This window comes from Takifugu rubripes, chromosome 21 (genome assembly GCF_901000725.2).
Source record: "Takifugu rubripes chromosome 21, fTakRub1.2, whole genome shotgun sequence".
NCBI lineage: Eukaryota > Metazoa > Chordata > Actinopteri > Tetraodontiformes > Tetraodontidae > Takifugu > Takifugu rubripes.
Window position 1 is genome coordinate 17,203,868 of NC_042305.1, and position 21,297 is coordinate 17,225,164.

The 21,297-nt window shown below is 43.5% G+C and overlaps 2 protein-coding genes across 3 annotated transcripts; one reads left to right on the forward strand and one right to left on the reverse strand.

The window, feature by feature from the left end:
* Positions 1–1,479: 1,479 nt before the first annotated feature.
* pi4kab (phosphatidylinositol 4-kinase, catalytic, alpha b) lies at positions 1,480–21,262 on the reverse strand. Its single transcript, XM_029829713.1, has 54 exons — positions 21,099–21,262; positions 20,547–20,663; positions 20,020–20,113; positions 19,802–19,890; positions 19,647–19,719; positions 19,322–19,584; positions 19,172–19,238; positions 18,903–19,051; positions 18,745–18,810; positions 18,577–18,673; positions 18,294–18,485; positions 18,092–18,192; positions 17,870–17,999; positions 17,378–17,507; positions 17,170–17,265; positions 16,905–17,088; positions 16,310–16,413; positions 15,968–16,136; positions 15,822–15,872; positions 12,539–12,647; positions 12,323–12,459; positions 12,093–12,226; positions 11,848–11,930; positions 11,692–11,762; positions 11,468–11,592; positions 11,304–11,385; positions 11,059–11,142; positions 10,817–10,906; positions 10,554–10,673; positions 9,869–9,961; positions 9,620–9,776; positions 9,418–9,545; positions 9,167–9,325; positions 8,848–8,999; positions 8,499–8,606; positions 8,282–8,409; positions 7,934–8,092; positions 7,721–7,800; positions 7,409–7,608; positions 6,787–6,877; positions 6,106–6,273; positions 5,895–5,948; positions 5,693–5,813; positions 5,490–5,619; positions 4,633–4,776; positions 4,467–4,537; positions 4,280–4,386; positions 4,084–4,188; positions 3,875–4,000; positions 3,673–3,793; positions 3,298–3,457; positions 2,657–2,746; positions 2,480–2,563; positions 1,480–2,383 (listed from the first exon to the last, which is right to left on the reverse strand). Exons 1-54 carry the CDS (start codon positions 21,195–21,197, stop codon positions 2,332–2,334), a joined length of 6,294 nt encoding a protein of 2,097 aa, XP_029685573.1. The 5' UTR covers positions 21,198–21,262; the 3' UTR covers positions 1,480–2,331.
* serpind1 (serpin peptidase inhibitor, clade D (heparin cofactor), member 1) lies at positions 13,081–15,910 on the forward strand. 2 transcript variants are annotated; one of them, XM_029829718.1, is made up of 7 exons: positions 13,081–13,164; positions 13,312–13,573; positions 13,765–14,408; positions 14,484–14,632; positions 14,708–14,832; positions 14,901–15,045; positions 15,128–15,910. In XM_029829718.1, exons 2-7 carry the CDS (start codon positions 13,320–13,322, stop codon positions 15,317–15,319), a joined length of 1,509 nt encoding a protein of 502 aa, XP_029685578.1. In that variant the 5' UTR covers positions 13,081–13,164; positions 13,312–13,319; the 3' UTR covers positions 15,320–15,910. The 2 variants fall into 2 exon arrangements, with proteins under 2 accessions (XP_029685578.1, XP_029685579.1); XM_029829719.1 differs by having other exon boundaries at positions 13,121–13,164; positions 13,254–13,573; positions 15,128–15,326.
* Positions 21,263–21,297: the final 35 nt, after the last annotated feature.

A 21,297-nucleotide genomic window follows, 5' to 3' on the forward strand; every position in this document is an offset into this window, starting at 1 on the left:
ACATTAATGTATTCCACCATAAGAGAGTTCTTTAAGCGCATTCCTGTCTGTGGAAACTAAAATAATTTATGCGTCATGTCCTCCGATGAGCTACATGAGTGGGCGAGGCAGGGGATGACATACACTTGTTAATTCATTCAAAAGTTTGTTTCTGTTTTTCTTGCACACTCACACTCGTGCACGTGAGGCTACACGAGGCTCTGTGGACCAAATCAGCCCCTGCAGAAACACATGGGGCAGCCATGACATCCGGTGATCTGGTCTCATCAAAAATACATCAAGATGTTTCCTCCGTATGCAGTGAAGCATTAATTAAACAGAGCGAATCCCCGTGCAGATGACCACCAACACCTTCTTCAACATATGTGCTTTTATTAACACTTCCTATAGATCAGCTGTGAGAGCTGAAGCTCGCTGTGTCCTCGATGAGCAGTTTCAATCTCTCGTTTTTTTCCCCACAACACTTTATGAGATGAACTGTTCTGCCAGAATACTCAGAGCGTGTGACACGTCTGTAGGTTGTGTGTCACCACAAGCAGGCACGCACATGCACGGCCGGGTTGTTGCTGTGGTGCTGTCAAAGGGCAACAGCTCCTTCAAAAGCAGTCACTCAATGCGTCTGCAGAACGCTCCAAGGCTCACTTAAGGCCTTTCTCATTATCTGACAAAACCAATGAGAGAGCAGTAACAGATCTCTTTTTTTTTTCCAAATTCAGCAACCCTGTTGACCAGGTTTTGTTTTTTAACATCTCTTTTAAACAATTTAGGACTCAGAACACTGCAGGTCTGCTTCTTCCCCCCTTCTGCTAGAGGAAAGGTGTTGGCTGGCAGGCTTGGGGGTGTTGCCAGTGGGGGTTTTTTTGGTTTGTTTTTCAAATTTGTACAATTTTCAGTCCCAATTTGGAAACCAGAGCCAGCTGTTAGCAGGACTTCAGATGACTGATAAACATGGTATGTGGTGTTGCAATGCCAACTGTGGCTGTGGAGATTCCACAGTATTCACGAGTTTCTCAACCCAAAACTAAACAAGTCTTAACCTTTCCCAGCGTCCTGACAAGGAGGCTCATACCTGGGATGAATTCACTGCTTGAGTGGTGCTACCTATAAAACTGAATGTGAGAGGGGTCCGGGATTAAGAAGCGATGAGGGATCGGGATTATTTTCAGGAACCTGCCTCATTAACCGTTTAATGCAAACTAGCACGAGTTCTAGTCAGTTGTTGTCTGCTGCCCCCTGCTGGATATGAACTAGAACTTAGAGCCAAATTGTGACAGAAATACGGTTGCTGTCAATTAAAAGTGAAAAGAGGTCTAGAACTCTACGAGTTAAACGTGTATCTAAAAAAAATGTACAAAAAAATATTTAAAGTCTGGTAGTACACGTTATAGATTGTTTTTTTATGGTGCATTAACTTTTTTATGGTGCAATAATCACATTAACTTCCACTGTTCATTTCCAATGTTAATCAGCACAAATAACTTTTAGTTGTCATATCTTTAATTTATATGTACATTCAAAAGGGCATGAGGATAGAAAAGGAGACGGAGAATCATGGATAAAAATATACAAATAAAGGCCATTCTTTTAAACAAATCATTCACATACATAAAGGCCAAAATTATCCATATTAAAATTTTTTACAGCACTTTGGATTACTAAAACAACTTTTACCAAAAGCCATATCACACACAGGCTACATGGTTTATGGTTAACCTCATGCAGCTGGCAAACATTCAATATGCCTCATATTAATAACTGTAATCATGAACAACAGCCTCAGTTTGAGGTGCGTAATGCTGAATACACAAACCTCAATGCTAGCATGTTCCAGTACTGTGTGAAATTTCAAATGACAGCAAATGTTGAAACTCCAAAACACCGACAGCGCGCAGTCTGTCACCACAACTGACGAAAACACAAGCATCATGCTACGGATTGAACACATCTGACTTCAAGTATCCAATTACAGTTCAAACTCCAGTTAAAATGAAAAGCATCCAAAACCCACGTCGACAAACATTACAAATGAGCTATAATTGGCACAGACTGATTTACTGGACGTGCAGCTCGTCACGTATTTCTTCTCTAAGTGCACAGAAGTCAAGATGCTAGTGCAATAGTAATAATAATGCAATTGGTGTCAATGTCAATAAATAAAGGATGCAACTAATTTAAAAAAAAAAAAAACATTTTAGAGGAAACATTAAAGAAATCAAGGACACATCAAAATATCATCAGAGATAAAACCACATTTTCCAGTGGTGAACATTAACAAAAGGCACAAACACACATGTTCATACATCATATACACACAGACACAGGCACGAATCTCTAATATGGGATCTGATTTTGGTAATACTGGATCATGTCATAGGTTTTACTCCTGTAACGGACAAAAAGGAGACAAGGAATAAAGATTAAAAAGGTCTTTTATGGAGATTTTGTCACCAACAATACACAGCTTGTATTTGCTACTGACCTGTTGCTCAAGAAGCAGTTTTGAATCACTTTGATGATGAATGAAGCTGCATCTTTCTCACTTAAACCCGGATTAAATCGCTGTCTACAAATGGCAAAGACATTTCATTCATGAATGGACATCATAAAAACATTTTTGTGGATATTTTTACACATATGCAGACAACTCTGTACTCACTTAAGCAACTTAATGGTCTGGCCTCTGAAGCAGGGGAGGCCAGTGTCCAGCATGAGCGTTACCAAGGAGACCACCGCATCCATGTAGGGTCTGATGCAGCACAAGGATGTTAGGTTGGTTAATGGTTATTCAAAAAATACTGAAACAATTATTTTCAAAAAGAGATTAGCAAAAAAAAGGGAAAGGAAATCAACCAAGAATCCCTGTACTGAGTAGTTAATTTAAATGGGTTAATGTTGCATCACTATCATTACCATCATCACCATCTGTAGAACTGCTAGTGAATATATACCGGTGCATAGTCATAACTACACATATGCACGTTAGGTAAATATATACCTAATAATACCATACACCAGCTGCTATACCTACGAATGATAATTTCTTTGTATTTTTTTTAAAGCTTATTCTCTCAGTTCCACTTCTAGACTGTCCCATAGTTTCACCACCAACAACAGAAAAGCAAAGCTTGTTTCTGGCTCTGCTGATCTGAAATCCCACCAGATCAGCAAACCTCAGTAGATTAGAATGGATTTGAATGATCCCTGTACGCTGCATTATGGAGGTTGCGAATTGCTTTTATTCTGAGGAATAAACAATGGCCGTATTGTGGATTTGTTATATGACTTAAGTATACTCACCGCACAGCCAGATACCCCCTCACACACATCTCCATGAACCATTTGAAGGGAGTCGCCTCCATTTTCCCACCCATGATCATCACCATCTCGTCCGTTAGTTTGATGTCCGGCTCCCAGCCAAGGTTCCCACCAGGGGAGCTTTCAAACATGAAGCCAAAGTCTGGAAACACAGACACCAGCAAAATGACTCAAACCGCGAGGATGAAGCGCTCCGAGTCAACCTTGCACCTCTTCAGTTCATAAAAACCACTTGAGACGTGGTCAGGAACGCTCCTGGTAGGAGTCATTGATGATCTGAGACATCCAAACAATGATGGAGCATGATGAGATTCCTAAAAAGAGACCAGAGGTAAACAGAGAGAGGAGTCTACGCACCGATGTGGATGAGGTGGCCCTGGCTGTCCAGCATGATGTTTCCATTGTGTCTGTCTTTGATCTGCAGCAGGAAGAGCAGCAGGCTGTAAGCCGCCATGCTGCGGATGAAGTTGTATCGCGCCTGGAGTTTGGAAAGACGGGCGAAATTTTGAGCCCCGACAGAAACGGTTCAAAGCCTTCGTGTTGCTGGCGCGGCCTTTACCTTCTGGAAGGCTAACGTGGATTCGTCTCCGTACTGGTTCCTGAAATAGTCGTACATGCCGAAGTCTGTCTGCCGCCCCAGCTGGTCGCGGGACTTGCAGTCTGGGATGCACTCGATCACTCCGCACTGCAGGGACCAGTTGGATCAGTTGTGGTTCGCTCTCGTTTTTGGATAAAGCTTATGAAATAGGAATAATGGAAGGAACATACTCCCGGAGCCGTAGCCACCACCCTGTATGGGAAGACGTAGAGATCCAGACCCACCAACTGGAAGATGTTTTTAAACAGGCTGATGATCTGAAGAGCCAGCATGTCCTGGGAACAGGCAAAAGCAATTGAGTGAACAATGTGACGATCATAAATCATAGACACCATAAACTACGGCTGAGGAGGGCGAGGCTCAGACCTGTCTACAGTCATCTCCCACTTTAAAGATGGCCGCCTGCCAGCAGATCTTCTTGGCCTCCTCTTCACCTTTAACCTCCTCTATGGAATCTGAGTGACACTGCAGACCTGAGGGGAGGATGCCATTATGAACCATTCTGTCTCTGCACACGAACTCTCACTTTTACTGCAGTCACTGTTAGCAGTACCTTCTTTTTCCAGCTCGCTGACTCCACACCTCTTTACTTTAAACTTAGCCAGGTAGGGAGCTTTAGCAGCACTACGCGCAGGCACAGACAGTATTTTAACAACAGCTTCTTAAAACTAGCTTTATTTGTGAATCTCTAAGTGTAACAAACATGACAGAAGACCCACCTCTGCATGGGGGTCCCAGATTTGTAGTCTATATCCAAAACAATGGCCTCTGGGTTACTGGGAAGATAGCACCCAGGCTGGACTTGGATCTGTGACAAGGTTTCCAGGCAGGCCCTCTTCCTCTCCTCCCCTTTGGGAAAAGGTCTAATTAAGACAAACAAAAAACAACATGAAAACACCTCTGTAAGTGACATTAGTGGGAATATTATGCACCGGCATCTGACTGAATGACTTCAGACCCAAAGTGACATTCAGTCCCGCCTGTTATTCACAGAGGGAAGTCGCGGGGGAACGGAATGATGAAGTGAAAGCCGGGGGACACAGCGCTTCTCCCCTGGATAAATGCAATTAGCGCTGTAATGAGCGCTGAGGAGAATACTTTGTGTCTCTGGCGAGCAGATAAAGCGGCTGGTGGAAGAGACGGCCATAATGGGAGCAGACGGTAACATAGACGCAGGATGATTTTCCAGACCGGTGCATAATCACAGAGACAAGACAACGGCCAAAAGTCAAAACAAAGGAACAGCAAAGGGATCTGGAGGGCAGGCCGCCGGTGGCGCATTACTGGAAGAGAACAAAACATCAGGCCTCAGGAGAGGCCTTGTTATCTCTTCGTTAACACCTTCGGTGCTTCCAAAAGGGTTGTGTTTAATTGTAGTGCTTTTTTTGGACAAGTTAATTATCTAGTTTTTGTGCTTTGCTCACCCGAGAGGGCAGTTTTTAAGCAATTGGTGTTTTTGACCCCTTATCAATGCGTCTAATTTAAAATTTCACAGCCAGGCACATTTCAGAAACAAACTAAAAACAAAGATTATGTTGTTAGTTTACATAGTGACCTATGTAAACTAGAGTCATACTTAATAATAGCAGAGACGTTGGTGATCTTGTTGAAGAAGTCAAATTCCCTCTGGTAGAAGTCTTTGGCTGGTCCGGACAGAGAACCCGTGATCTCCTCCACCATTTGTTCAAGCAACTCGCCGATATCAGCTGCAGGGAGAGAAGATCTGGAGCTGTTACAAACATCCGGCGCGTGTCCGAGCGAGGAGATAGAAAATCTCACGGTCTTTCTGGCTTCCTTCCTCATCCAGGAAGATGTTAGTCTTCATGTTCCAGATGAACTGGTGAGCAAGAAGCTGAGACTTCTGAGCAGCCCACAGGATGTACTCTCTCACGTAACCCATCTACACAGATGGGACAGAAAAAGACAGAAAGCTGACAAAGCTCATGTCTGAATGCTTGTGTCAATCCATTCTGAGATCTACCTTGTCGTATCGCAGTGCCTGGACAATCTGAGGAATGTAAAACAAGATGGCATCCTAGAGATGGAAAGAAACCAAAACTACTAAGGATTTGATACTAAAGAGACAGATGACACCTTTAACCTAAAACACACTTTCTGTTTGATCGACAAGCAAAACTGTCACTGAAAATATTCTCTCATTTAAAGGGAATGTCCAGAGTAGATGCGCATACCGGTGGAAAGGAACGCAGAACTTTGACCCCATACTGGGCTGTGAGGGGGTGAGGAGGATACAGAGAGGAGAAGTAGGATAGACCTGTCGGGGGATCTGCTGGCGCCCAGCAAAGGATGTAACTCAGCTCCGGAGAGTCGGCGTCGATCGTGTGCCAAGTCACCAGGAACTGTGGAACAAAGAATGACAAAAAAGGAGAAATCTAAAAGATGGATACCAAAATGTTAAACCTAAGACAGCTTCTTTAGTAAAGCTTCACTGAGTACACCAGTGGCTGCCACAGGCATCACAGGATCCATATCTGCATGGACCATGACAGCAGTCTGACCCTAACTCATGGCGCGTTAACAGGACTCCAGAGGAGGTCGCGCTTATTAGCTGCTAAAATGACAGGAAGAAATTACTCCGAGGCGTCGAGAAGATTCATAGCCTGAATTATGGCTGCCTGCGGGGAAGCGTGTGCGCTGCCTCTTTACAGACATTTGACTCATGAAGAGCTCAGGCAGATGAAAAGACTGAAGCGGCTGAAAAGATTCCTCCAACAAGACCACCAATTCTCAGGTGAAAAACAAAATGTCAAACTTCTCGTCCACACTCCACGTGTGCTTTTTACGATAAATGTCTGTGCACGTAACGACAGTACTTGATAATAAGGGCACGTGCCTGCACATAGGGAACTCACCTTGACAGCTTCTGGAACGTCACACACGGCGGCGGGGTCCATGCGTACAAGACGAGTCACCTCAGAGACAATAGCCTCTGTGTTCTTAAATCTGAAATTTAAAAAAAAACAAACAAACAAGCAAATAAGTAAACAAAAATGCAAAGGGGACATTTAGATGTAAGATTACTTAATGGGAAATGCGTGTGTGTATTTTCTGTGAGCCAGAGCACTGTTTTTGAAAATATGTTGGCACACATAGCGCTTCGGGGTGTATTTCATGTTTTTAAATCTCAAACAGTCTTATGTCTTCAATGTCACAGATGATGTCCACAGCAAGAGATTTTGGGTGTCATCTTGGATGGCAGCAGTTTGGGCATCTCCTAAAATGTTATACTTTCTGCAGTAATTCTGACTCAAAGTGCCTCTTTTTATTAACTGATGGTTTTTGGTTAGTTTTTAAAAAAATATATGGCTACTTATTTTTCAGTGAGTGGGTCTCCAATGGGTTCCAAAGAGGAGCATAAAAGCTTAAAACCTATGTTCCTTTGGTATCTAAAGCAGATCAACTATATTTTGTCAAATTTGATTGAAGTTGTGCTTCTGTTGAACTAAAGTGTCATATTTCTTTTTGTCCATGTACCTCGCAGGGAGCTGCAGAGCGAGGTAAGGGGCAATGCTCCAGGCCAGGTTGACATTATCTTTCCACTGTTTCTCTGTCAGACTGATGTATTTGGACCTCCAGTTAGCGATGCTGGTCTCCACCGACTGTTCCGTAGCAATAGCGAGCTCCTGGGTGGATAACGGGTTGTACCATATGGTCAGACGCTCGATCTCATTGGTCTGGAGACAAATAGAGTGAACAGGAATCCTCTTCATCATTTGATAAAAACAGACAAAATGTTGCTTAGATTTGTGCTCGTGGTCACTAAAGGCAACAGACAAATGAAAATACCAGTAACGCCAGTAAAAGAGTCCGGCGTTTCATGTAGTACTTGTGAAGCTGAGAACCTCTGTTGCTTTTTTTGGACAATCCTAAAAGAGAACATGAACAGGTGAACAATTATGACCTTTTTCCTTTTAGTCTGAGAATCCTTGCTTTATTCCACACATTTAACAAGCGTGTTTAACACATTAAGCTAATGTGAATTTAACACGCATGTTGTACCTGATTTTTTAGATATGGTGGACATCCCAGAAGACAGCGGGTAGGTGTTAATCCATCCTTGTGTGACCTGCTGTCTCTGGCCCACAGCTGCATCAAGACTGCTTCTGCTCTCCGTCACTGCTACTACAGACAGGCTGTTCACCGACATGTCTTGGGGGTCTAGAAGAGAAAAAGTGCCCTTACTCCATCATTTTTTCCTTGTTTACATTAAACTTTGAGTACATTTAGGACTTTTCAGGACATGCAAAATATTCTGGCTTCTACAAAGGTTTGATGGTCAGATATATGAAGGTGTTATTGAGTAAACATACTGTAAAAAATAAGGCTGCCATTGTATTTGGTTTGTACCTGGGGGAACGAGCTGGTGGGCATTCAGATACCTCTTGTCCGACTGTAGACTGGTGTAGAACTTGATCATTATACTGATGTCTTCTCTCAGCCTCTTATCTGTCTGAGTGGGGAATTTGGGAGTGGTACTACACACGTGACAAAGAGGAAAGAGCTAAATAGCTAGCAAGATGGCCCAAAATTGTTTACATTTTGTTTAAGATTTTTTCCCCTCTACCTGAAGTAGTCAAATGCCGTGGAATAGATCTTTTCTCTGAGCACATTTCTGATGGTTGCATTTGTGACAACATCAGCATGGAGGAGAGTGAGGCCGAGAGTTAGCAGTCTGAAAATGAAGCAAAGCGGTAACAAAACGGCGTTAGTGTCTCTGTGGTGATTAAAAATATTTGAACAACAAAGCCTTCAAACAATAAAATGCTGATTGTTTTTTAACAGAGCCTGTAACATCATCAGTAACTCCAGGGGTCCAATGCCTCTGATCTGGCCTGATGTCTAAATCTAGGCCTGGTTTTTAATGCTGTAGCTGATCTTTGCACAAAATTAAACTAAAGTTCTGTTCACGGTACCTGAATCTTGGTCCAATGGCAGCGACGTGCCTGTTCAGGCTACCTTTAGGGCCTCCGACACTCAAAGACAGAGATCTCTGCAAAATGGCCGTGAAAATCTCCACCTGGTCAGCACTGCTATACTTGGCAATCTCAAATCTCTGCACCAGAAACTGGAAGGTACAAAGATGGAATAAAAACACTTTCCAACCTCTTTATTCATAAATGATTATCCCAGCTTTGATGAAAATATATCAAGTGAAATAACCAGTGATAGGAATTTTTTTTAACAACAGTTAATTTCTGCAATGACATCCTGAACTGAGCGCAATAAACGGACCTCTATCCAAAGCAAGTGAGGGATGATGTCCGGTGCACAAGGCGTCGGCTGGCTCTCCTCTGAGACGGCCAGAGGTCCCGCCTCAACCTTGGTCTCTGAAAACAATCCCATCTTCAGCTCCACTGTCATCTGCCACGCTCCCGCCATCTCACGCATAAACTGCGCAGGTTGGAACAGAAAACAGCAAACGAGTTTTTGGACATTCATTTGACAACTCAGTGGCGTGAGGGTGCGGAGTGATCGAAACCTACCGGCACTTCCACCCCGTTGTGTGCAGCCAGCAGCCATTCCCAGCAGGCAATAGCGGTTTCCATACTGTGTTCTGTAAACATCTTCAGAGGAGACCAGCAGAGGTGGTGCAAGAGTAGAGGATCGCAGTCTGAAAACATACGGTTGTGAATTTAAAGGGACACTAATAACGTCTTCATTTTACCACGTTGCACTTATTCTCACTTTTGGTAGTTATGAGCAAAGCAGCCATCTTGAACATGGCCTGGGTAAAGGCCTCGGGGTCTTTTTTGTCCAGCACACTGGCCATCTGATAGATCATAAGCCTGCTGAGATCTGAACGGGTCTGAGTCGCCTCTGAGAACTGGATCATACCTGCCACCTGTACAGCACCCATCAAAGACAATAACGAACGCAGCCTTTTCAAAGGGACTCGTGCAGGTTGCGTCTCAGTTCATATAATCAATGTTTCACCTCTCCTGTGTAGCGGTTGCGCAGATTGAGTGACGCCATGAAGTTGGAGTAGTCTTTCTTCACACACGCCGGTCTCTCTGTCAGCTGAGTGGCCTGAAGATACAAAGTTTAAGGTCAAATTAAAGCTGCACAAACACAGCTAGAGGTTTAACATGGGATTATCTCTGAGCAATGACTCTGTTCCCTGTTCAGACCAACCTGAGGGAAAGCAGGCTATGGTTGGACACATGGCGGAGGACAGCATTACAGGTTAGCCAAATGGACAACCAGAACCAACCCACAATTCCAATGCAGGTAAGTAACCAGGTAACAGCAAATCCATAAATCAGCCAAGCAACCAGGATGATGCAGTTTTAAGACAAACATAAATGAAGCAAATGAAGGATGGACAGTAGTACAACGCAGTCGGAAGCACGAGGTAAATGCATAGGAAGCAAAAAAAAAAAAAAAAAGTCAACATGCACAACAGTAAACAGCAAAGCACCCACTTATAACACAATTCTATCATGCATATGGAAGAAAGTACAAAACACAGATCGTAAGTGAACAAAGGAGAAAGCACTCAACAATCACACTGCTCGGTCTACAACATGCTTCTTTGTCTAATTTTTGGTCCAACTGCAGATTACTTCCTCAGTAAGTGTGTATGGAATGCACAAATGTTCACCGAGCGTCTGATACTCACTCCTAGAGTGGTACTCTGTCTGTTGTAGCCGGCAAAGTGCAGTATGCTCTCCGTGGCCATGGCAAGGCCGGTGTGCTGCGAAAGGCCCGAAACCCAGTTCTGGTGCTTGTTTAAGTACTCCTACACAACATCAATTTAAGATAAAAAGGTTGACACAATAAAAAAAATGGTTGTTTTATGACAATGTTAAATATTAGATCGATCATTTAGATATTATTAACCGTAGTTAGATTCTGGGGAATGACAGAGGTAAAGAAATTTACCTGTAAGTGTGACTTTGTGACAGAAGGAGCCCATTTCATGGCCTCCTTCAGGATTTCTCCACAGCGAGCAGCAAAGTCCTTCACGATATTCTGCGGGTTGATGCACATCATAAACGTAATTAAATACATAGATTTTTTTTTCAAAGATGGATAAAAATGCCACTGAACTGAGCAAGAGACCTACAACATTTTAAAATCAGTGCTGTATTGCCCTCTAGTGGTGATGCATGTAACAAGCTCACCTCTCGAGCCTCATATGTGTCAGGAACAGTGATCCTGTAGGGAGTGTCTGGAATATCGTAGTATGGCTGATCCTTGTGAATATCCTAAATGGCAGAGGATACAAAGACCATAACTTCTAACTGCCCTAAAGGAAAAACTCATGGATTGGACAACAGTAACTTAAAGCAAAAAACAAAGCAGAAAAAAACAATGAAAAAAACCCAAACTGGGATGTACACTAGTCCTACACTGCAGTGATACATACGGCACTTAAGGAGAGGGAAAGGGTCTGTAAGATGTCCAGCATGGTTTTCAAAACACGACCACTCCAGAGGAGGTGAGGAAATCTAGAAGAGAAATGGGATCCATACAATTCAGATCATAATGAGGAATACAGGCAGACGAGGTTTTCAACTAGTTAATACCCACGTGTCAGCCAAGCCAGAGAGGTATTTGTCGGCCACTCTGCGTATTCTCTTGTGTGTGTGATTAAAGTTGACCAGTAAAAATTGAGCATGCCTCTCCAGTTCTTCCTCATGCTCTTTGGTCTTGGGCTAAAACAAAATAGTGACAAGAATATAATTCTCGGCCTTTCATATGGATGTAAAGTAAACTTTAAAGTCTCCGTGCGACTGAAGCGTTATGAAAACTACCTTTTCTGCCATCATCTGGAGAAAGACATTGAAGACTTTATCACCAACACAAATAATGCACTGCATCATCCCTGTGAAGATAAAGAGAGTATGAGAAAGTGACCTAAGCTGCATTCGTACACATATCTACATTTGTCATGGACATCAGATTCCCACCAGACTTGTCTTTCTGGATGGCTTTGTCCTCAAAGTATCGAAACATGACCTGGAACCTGTCAGGATCATTGGATCGCAGCATCCTGAGATGAAGCAGAGGGGATATTGCAGATATTATCTGCACTAAAGACACAAACGACTATTTTCCACACTATTAAAACAGCTGATAAAAAAAAAAACCTGAGTGATCACTACCAGAAGAGTTATATTTAGTGTAGATAAAATATTGATCAAATAGGGCAGACCTGATGTGTTCTAGTCTGTAGACTGACAGCAGGTATGTAGACATGGCAAAGTCCAGCTTGTTAATGAGGGCAGATACTTCAGGAGTTGGGTCGAGGTGATTGCTAATGGTCGCCCGCAGTTCATTCAGCTCAGCCTGGAGGAAAGTAGAGTTTTAGATCTGAAACTGCGTTTTCTCGCCTATCTTAATTGCTCTTCGGCATGACAAAATTGTGCTTAATGAAAACTTCACCGGTGTGACAGTGTCATTCTTCAGGGCTGAGTTATACTGCAGCTCAGAGCGAAGCGGTTCTCCACTAGGAAATGTGAGGAGAGGAGACTTGGTGGCAATCTCACAGACACCTTCATACCATTCCTCAGGCCAAAGCCCTGCACGAACCAAAGAAATCCTGAGTGATTCATCATTCACTATTGGTTGCAACACCATCAATTAAGCACGGCTGCTCACCTGAACCTTCCACAGCAAAACCCATGACGACAGAGTACAGCCAGAAATCTCTGAACAGCTTCTGGAGGCGAGGCTTGGCTTCTTTGATTGGTGGAAGTCTTCTGGTCAACTAAGGTTCATAAAAGATACAAAAGTGATTAAAAACAGGTGGCGACAGATTTTCTTGTGTCCGTTTATGTTTCAGGTATTCAAGAGAAACCCTCCTGCGACATGGGCTCTAAATCTACCTGGATTTTAGTGGTAAATCGGTCATATTTCTCATTTATCTGTGTAGTTAAGGCATAAATCCATCCAATGAATAGTTTCCAAAGCTGATAAATAAGAAATTAATCATTAAATTGACATTTTAAAGGAGTGATGCAATATAAATTGTTAAAACAGATAATAATCACCTCCGGCCATGCTGTTATGCACATAACAGCTATACAATATGAAATCTACTTAACAGATAAGTGGAAATGTGATGAGTTAATGATTTCAGTCAGTCACAGCACTTTTTGGTCTGTTTGATCAGGTCTATTTGCTCAGGAAGAGCCCACATCAAAGTTCAGTTTTGTATTCAATCCTTTGCTCTTAGCCCTGTAAACAAGCGGCGACATCACAAGTCGCACCAGCACACAGCAAAGGTAAGACCGTTTACTCACAGTTTCTATACTTCACATGGGACTGGCCTGATTTGGTTCCTATCTGTAATTCACACATTTTTTCTGTCCAGGAATTAGCGACCAGCCGATTAATGAGGCCGGGCTAACGTTCCATTCTGTTTTCTCTAGCCTCGACAATGTGGGTCATCTCCCTCGTATGTGTGGCCTGTCTGATGGTCAGCCCATCTCTGGCTGGGAACATAGACCTCAGCTCCGCTTTCAGTGATCCCAAACCGGATCCCAGAGGATTCGAGGGGGCAGCAGTCGATATAGAAGCCATCCCCTTGGAGTTCCACAAAGAAAATACTGTCACGACAGAAATTCTTTTTGATGGCTTTGAAGATGAAGATTATATTGATTTTGATAAGATCCTGAGCAGCGACGAATACTTGTGAGTGGTAACTGTTTTACTTCTGGTACAAGATTTAAAGCAAACACTATTTCTAGACCTGACGGCAGTTTCTCTATTCCGTGTTCTGAGTTTAAACATGCAGCGATTAAGGGCAGAACTGCTTAGCAGCGATTCAATATTTTCCTAAACAATGATTTATTTATTTATGAAATGCTTGTGACATGTTGCAGCGAGGGAGATAATATCGATGACATCGCCACACCGGCTCCAGACATCGACATCTTTGCTGAACCCTCGGATCCAAAGATCCGCCGTGCGAGACTCCTGAGGCTCTTCCAGGGCCAGTCCCGTCTCCAACGCCTCAACATCATTAACGCCCGCTTCGGCTTCAACCTGTACCGGAGTCTCCGCAACACCGTCAACCAGAGCGACAACATCCTCCTGGCTCCTGCTGGGATCTCCATAGCAATAGGGATGATGTCTTTGGGGACAGGGGCTGGAACCCACGATCAGATCTACAAAGCTATGGGATTCTCCGAGTTTGTCAACGCCAGCCATCACTATGACAACACAACAGTGCACAAGCTTTTCAGAAAGCTGACGCACAGGCTCTTCAGGAGGAACTTTGGTTACAAACTCCGCGCTGTGAACGACGTGTATGTAAAGAAGGATGTCGCCGTGAAAGATGTCTTTCGCGCAGAGACAAAAGCTTATTATTTTGCTGAGCCCCAGTCGGTGAACTTCAGGGATCCTGGCTTTTTGGACAAGGCCAACAGTCGCATCCTAAAGCTGACCAAGGGTCTAATCAGACAACCACTAAAGAGCATTGACCCAAATATGGTCCTGATGTTGCTCAACTACCTGTACTTCAAAGGTGAGTGAAAGCATTGACACACAGTCCTGACTTCTATAGTAAACATGGGTTGTTGTTTTTTTTACATACCAACAGGTACATGGGAACAGAAATTCCCCAAAGAAAACACTCACTATCGCAATTTTAGAGTTAATGAGAAGACGAGTGTTCGTGTGCCAATGATGATCAACAAAGGGAATTACCTGGCTGCTGCCGATCATGAACTGGAGTGCGACATCCTACAGGTGGGAAGATTCACATTTGGCATTCTAACGCTTGACTGGATGGGGACTGATGGGCCTTAACGTTCTTATTTTCAGCTCCCATATACAGGAAACATCAGCATGCTTATCGCCTTACCAAGGAAGATCACCGGCATGAGAACCTTGGAGCAGGAGATTTCCCCGACTGTTGTCAGCAAGTGGTTCAAAAACATGACCAACAGGTCAGCCGGACCCTCCTAGTGAATAAATCGCTTGTAAACGCAACATTGCTGAACCCATCTGCCTTCAGGACAAGAGAGGTGGTGATACCCCGATTTAAACTGGAGCAGAGTTACGATTTGATTGAAAACCTGCAGGAGCTCGGCCTCACTGACATGTTCAAGGACAGTGGAGACTTCTCTGAAATGACCTCTGAAAAGGTTTCAATGAATTGGGTAAGCCTAAAACCCTCAAGTTCAGCCTTGACAGGCAGTGCAGCAGTGTTTGAAACGCCTGCCTCATGTTCTCCCTCCACAGCTGAAACACCAGGGAACCATCACAGTGAACGAGGAGGGGACAGAGGCTGCTGCCCTGACGCAGGTGGGCTTCATGCCGCTCTCCTCTCAGATCCGCTTCACTGTGGACCATCCCTTCCTCTTCCTGATCTATGAACACCGTACAGATTGCCTGGTGTTCATTGGTCGGGTTTCTAACCCTTCACAGAGTTAAAACCTGATCAGGAATCCTTCAGAAAAGAGTTAAATAATCTATTTAAATTCCAGCTTCAGCTTGAAGATCCAACTAAAATATCTGTAGGTTTCAAATGCAACCACTGATGGTTTTATGGTACAATATGTACATGTGACCATAAGTAATGCAGGAATGTGCACGTAGTCTCTTAATGAATAGTCAAGCTTCTCCTTTCTAGTTCTAAATGAGTTGTAAGTGAGTCGATCCAAGAAATTTTGAAGAGATTGTTTGTTATTTCTGTATCACTGTTGTATTTTATGCAGCAAACATCTAAACTAAAATACAGGCTGTATGCATGAAGTTTGTGCTGCATGGCACAAACATGGTAAATATTTGTAGATAAAGTTAAATGCTAACCAACCACCAGATTCATAACAAACACTCAAGTAGATGATTATCCTGTGCTCTAGGGCACTATTTTAACACAAGTTCCTGTCTTCTCTGAGTGGACACATACTATGAAGTGCTACAATATACTCACCACTGCAATTACGGGAATGAGCACGCCAAGATTTCCAGCACTACTTGACGCCTGGTGGGAAATAAAGAGCGGTCAAAATTTTCCCAGGATTAGCATCTTATTCATTTTATTGTTGCGTTTATATGTTATTATGGTCATTTGCACACCTTCAAAGCTGGTCCCTTTTCAGAGGCTCTCTCACTCGCTCGCTTTCCTTCCAGACCCAGTTGGACAAACAGTTCCAAAAGGTTCACCATTAACTCGTCCACAAGTTGCTCCCCCTGTAGGTTTGCAGCTATATTCGCCAGAGCGTTTATCACTGCCAGAGAGCAATGCCTGCACGCCACAGAGGGAACACGTATATAGAGGCAGCGAGGACTCACACATACACGAGACACATTTGAAGTGGATAAAAGCTCAAAAAGTAAAAAGTAAAACAAACACTTATGATCCGTCATCTACATCCTCTTGTGTAAACTGGGTAGTGAACAGTAAGATCAGATGCTGACCTGTAGCCGTAATCTCTGTAGTCTCTGGTAGCTGAATAGACCACAGAACTAGCCTTCACACTAATCTGCTGGAACAGGTTCCAAACCTCCTGATAGATGTATTGCTGAAAATAAAGAAAAAAATGTGCAAGAGTTTAAGAATTTTTACTGTAAGAACAGTTATTACTGGAACATATGATAGATCTTTATCAGGGCATAGCTCAAGACTCCCTCCCCCCGGTTCTTTGTTAATTGTAGCCTCTCACTTCCAGGCGATGCTCACTGTAACACTGCAGATGGGTTTCAACTGCAAGGCTGAAAACTAGAAATTATACACAGTGAACTGAGCAGTGATCCAATAATTACAGCTGGCAAGCCCCTCCGAGTTCGAAAGGGGGTTAATTGATCCTATCTGATGATGTCACAGTAAATTCATTGTCATTGGGATGCTGCCTGCCTTGGCCGATACACCCTTGAAAATTTTTCCATTCGCGATGGTGACTGCCCTGGTTAAATAAAACTAAATCAATTGGATTTATGCAGCTGAACATTGTAACCATGGGTTTAAATCCTGAGGGAGAGCGTGAACATGTGATCGGTGTATTTGCGAACCCACATTTCCCGTGATGACCATGCAGCCGAGCTGATCGATGATGAGAACGTCCAGCTGGGAGGGAGGTTGGCAGAACTTCTGCTGAAGGATTTGCAGGATGTGCTCCATGACTTTGGGCGTGTCTCTAAGAGCCACAGCGATGTGACCCAGTGATCGGATGGTGTGATCTGGGATCAGATGGGCATCCCTACCAGAGGCAGGTTTGGGTTGTGATTAAATATTGACCAGCGATAAAAGTAAATTGTTTGAGCTGAAAGAAAAAACTCACTTGTCATTCTCCTGTGAAATATATAAACGGTTGGACAGACTGGCGAGAAAGGCTTCCACTATCACATTGTCCAGTGTCAGACCAGCTTTCAGGCACCTGCACGACAATAGACATGCTGGGATTTGTGCTTCAAATATAAAAAAACATATAAAAGAAATATTAAAACTGTATTTTCTTGTTACAGTGGTGCTTGCTATACGTTTCTGACCTGCATATGTTATCGATGGAAATGTCTCTGAGCTGCTCGTACATGGACGGCTGGTCCTTCCTGGACGACTGGAGGCTTAACGTAGGCTGGGAGTGCTCATTAGTGACATTAATCCTGATTTCTCCAGTCCCTTGAAAGCACAGAATCAGACACAATTAGACAGAAGCACTTTAGAAGCAGTTAAGAAATCATTAACAATTTATCTCAGAAAATGGAAATCTTTAAAAACAGGCCAGCACGGAAGCAGATCAACAGACAGAATCTGTAAGGATAATTATGGTTCCAAGTGTCAACTCAATTATCAAGATCAATTCGGGATGAGAGACGAATGCGACAATGACCTTAAATAGATGCGGATTTGCGCTATCAGCACCATTCCACACTTAGCTTTTGGTTTTCCATGTAAGTGTTGATTTCACGGTTACAGCTGGTTAAACAGTGTCTCACATTTGGCCTTTTGGGCGCTTCAGAAACATTTTTTAGGGTGTCTACCTGTGCCGTATTGGTTGTGGTATTTGTAGAGTTTAAGAAGAACGGGGGATGGAACCACCAAGAAATCCCTGAGAGAGGCTGTGGCAGAATGAGCAACGACTGGAAACCTCTCGCACAGGCGGCCAAGCCCCTGAAGCAAAGGAACACCTCGTCACACAAAAATGCCCAGTACAGTTTCGATTTTGGCTCAAAATTCCCCATTTCTATCATATAGGCTCATACCTGCAAGCAACAGATCAGCAGGGGCATGTGAGCAATGATGATTTTACTAGACGTTTTTGACTGGAGCTTCTCTGATAGTTTGGTACATAAATTCTCCGCTCCTGAAATGAGACACCCAGGAGGTTATCAGTGCATCCTGCAAACAGGATGAACTAAAAACAGCCTGCCCGATCCTATTGAACTCAGTGCGACGGATCATTACCTTGCTCATCCTTGACGGTCCACACCATTAGATCCACGCACGCAGCATTTGCCTGGCAACGGAGCTTGAGGGGGCTCTGCTCCAGCGACAACCCCGTGGACTCATGAAGCACGCGCTGCAGCTCTGACTGGCTGCTGCTGAACTGCTCTAGCACAAAGTCGTGCACTTCCCGCACAAATGACAGCTGCAGGGCTAAGAAAAAAACAAGAGGATGATCAAAATCGCTGGTCAAAATCGCACCCGCGCGTGGCTTTGATAAGGAGTAAACCGATGCCCGTTTTACCTTTCATGTAGTACAGAGTGTCCCTCAGCATTTTAAACACACACACGTAGAGGGGGTCACTGAATGTTTTGTAGTACAGGTTGATTCCAGGATTAGCCTTAACAAGAAAGAGAAAAAGCCTAGAGACCAACTTATTTATATTAAGCCATTTCCAATTTAATTAGTTACCTCAATCACTTCTGTCAGAGTTGCATCCAGACTTTTCAAGAAAGAGTCAGAAACAAATTTTTTCACCTAGAAAGAAAGAAAAAGCACACAAGGATGGGTAATGGTGATGACGCAGTGTCTTAAGAGACTCATTGCATGCGGATGGTGGACTCCTGTACCATGGCAAGGAGCTTTCGGAGCAGATCAACTGGAACCTCCAGCTCGTTCTCTCCTTCTCCCACGAAGAGAGGGGACACTGAGAAGCTAGAGCTGATTGTAGAGAAATAGTAATCGGGATCTACAGTGGTGCTATCTGGAAGGTAGGCACCTGGAATCAAGGAGAACAGGGGACATGACGGCCAAAGTTTGAGACATTTCAATAGCCTCTGTGAAGTGAGAAAGGACCTCTGGTTAGAGAGGCAAGCACAAAGCTAATGAAGCGTTTTACCCTCAAAGTAATGTGGGCCTGGGGCTGTAGGAGAGCAAGGTGAGTGGCCTCCAACATCTGCGCAACCCTGTTGCAAAGTACAACAAAATGGCGGTCCTGTAAACTCTAAATTTCATCACGTATGCTACTTAATAATTCACTACTACACACCTGTGCAGAGGCCTCTAGGTTGGTCCCAGTGCTTCTACGCAGAGAGTCACTCTGACACACAGTTAGCAGTGAGGATGGCAGGATCGAGCGAAAGTCATTGAAGGACCTTCGCCGCACACCCTCCGTTTCCTCCGTGACATAGTGGGCCTGGGGAGAGTCTTTGGGGAACAACTTAGACAGAAGAGCTTCTTCTGTGTTGCTGTACCGGCCAAAAGCTCGAGTCATGCCAAGCAGGCTGGGGACAATATACCTGCACAGGTGGACTAGAAAAATGAAGGAAATTTAAAAGTTTTGACACACCTTTGTTAAACAAGCGTATCGTTACCTTTGTCATGATTATCAGGTGTTTGGCACATGTCCTGCAATGCTTGCATGACCTCCATTATAGTGTTCAAGATCTGGAAAATAAACAGTAAAAACAAGCAATCAAATGTGAAGAATCCTATTAATAGGATATTTTAGTGTCATTATGAAGCAAACCTCTTGTCTGGAGTCCAGATCTCGCTGAGCTACATCTGCTAAAAAAGTCACTAGACAGAAGCTGAAGTTTTCTGCAACTGGGAGAAGTTCTGAATGGGAAGAAATTAAAATATGTAACAAGATATACAAAACTCACTGGAATCAAACACAGTAATGTAATATTAGGATTATCTAATAAAAAAAAACAAAAGCTCCCTCTATAAGAGGATTGTTTTTACCCTTTCCTTTCTTTCCTGAGCTCTCTTCGATCCACTGAACCCGTGGTAACCCTCGCAAAAGGCTCAGTAAATAGGAAACAAGAGTGTCTTTGTGCTGCCAAAGTAAAGCATATCATTACACACTCAACATAAAAAAATGCACTTGAGAAGCATGTCGGTTAACTCTGACAGGTGCCTAATTCAGAGATATGGAGGGATAGGTTTGTTTTGAAATAGAATCAAATCCGGCTCAAAAATAATAGATCAAACATCACTGCAACTCAAATGAAGTTCATCACTTTGCTCTTTTAATTGACACACCACATAATGAGGTTAAAGGCTTATAAGGCTACCTGTATGTGCAATCACCACTTTAAATCGGATTAGGAGAATAAGCTTATCACTGGGATATGTGGAGACTCGTGAGAAACCTGGCAGCAGGTCTCTAATCCAACTATTTCTCTCTATATCAAACTCTGTAGATTAGATGACCCGCAATAAATATGTGCTGTCAAGACATCTTAAGCTTTTCTTTCGGTCACACGCACCTGTAATCCAGATTCCACCAGAAACACAGCCAAAGCTATAACTGCATCTCTCCGACGTACATCTAGAGTATACACACCTCGAGCTTCCACTGGACACATACATTGTAGCTTCCGGACCTTCAAGAGAACAAAAGACCAACTTGAATGCAGTTTTTGGGATTGAAAACATACATACTTAAAGCCATTATATTTGCAAGAGGTTAGTAAATATGTCACGCAGAGGAGCTCAACCTCTCCCCTATCAAACATAAACCCGTTTACCTGCAGTGCTAATCAACTCGGACTAGTTTCATGTGTACTAACTAATGCAATAAAAGCCAGGGCATAAATGGTGAGGATACTTTTCCCCCTTTTCTCTTGTAGAATAATACTTAGAGGAAAATAGAAGTGATTCAAACTTCAGTGAGTTATGGATACAACTGTTAGCCTTGCCTGTTAAATCAAGCCACCGACAGTGCGGAAGCGGATTTGACCGCCCTGTTGCTCCACGTATCTAATTAACGCAAATTTCCCCTTTGGAGCGTTTGGATCATGCGGCTTCTTATACCTCACCTTCTCGATGGGTGCGAAACGGTGGGCAGCCAAAGAGCGGGCCAGCGAGAGGACTGTGTTGAAGTAAAATCCCCTCGTACCACCACCCATGACAGACATGTTTACCCCTACATGAAACGAACCTGTCAATAGCTCTATTCCGCGAGCAGAAGAAGAAACATGCAAATACGGCAACAGGCGCTGACAAAGCCGCAGTACG

What these genes read in the sequence shown, in the direction of transcription:
- pi4kab (XM_029829713.1), bottom strand. Translation starts at nt 21,197, where the DNA reads ATGTCTGTCATGGGTGGTGGTACGAGGGGATTTTACTTCAACACAGTC. An exon ending in TCCGAAAGCTCCTTGCCATG is followed by an intron (nt 18,811 to 18,902) that starts GTACAGGAGTCC and finishes CTTTCTTTCTAG; the next exon opens with GTGAAAAAATTTGTTTCTGA. An exon ending in CAGCGAGCTGGAAAAAGAAG is followed by an intron (nt 4,387 to 4,466) that starts GTACTGCTAACA and finishes TCCTCCCCTCAG; the next exon opens with GTCTGCAGTGTCACTCAGAT.
- serpind1 (XM_029829718.1), top strand. Translation starts at nt 13,320, where the DNA reads ATGTGGGTCATCTCCCTCGTATGTGTGGCCTGTCTGATGGTCAGCCCA. An exon ending in TGGAGTGCGACATCCTACAG is followed by an intron (nt 14,633 to 14,707) that starts GTGGGAAGATTC and finishes TCTTATTTTCAG; the next exon opens with CTCCCATATACAGGAAACAT. An exon ending in TTCAAAAACATGACCAACAG is followed by an intron (nt 14,833 to 14,900) that starts GTCAGCCGGACC and finishes ATCTGCCTTCAG; the next exon opens with GACAAGAGAGGTGGTGATAC.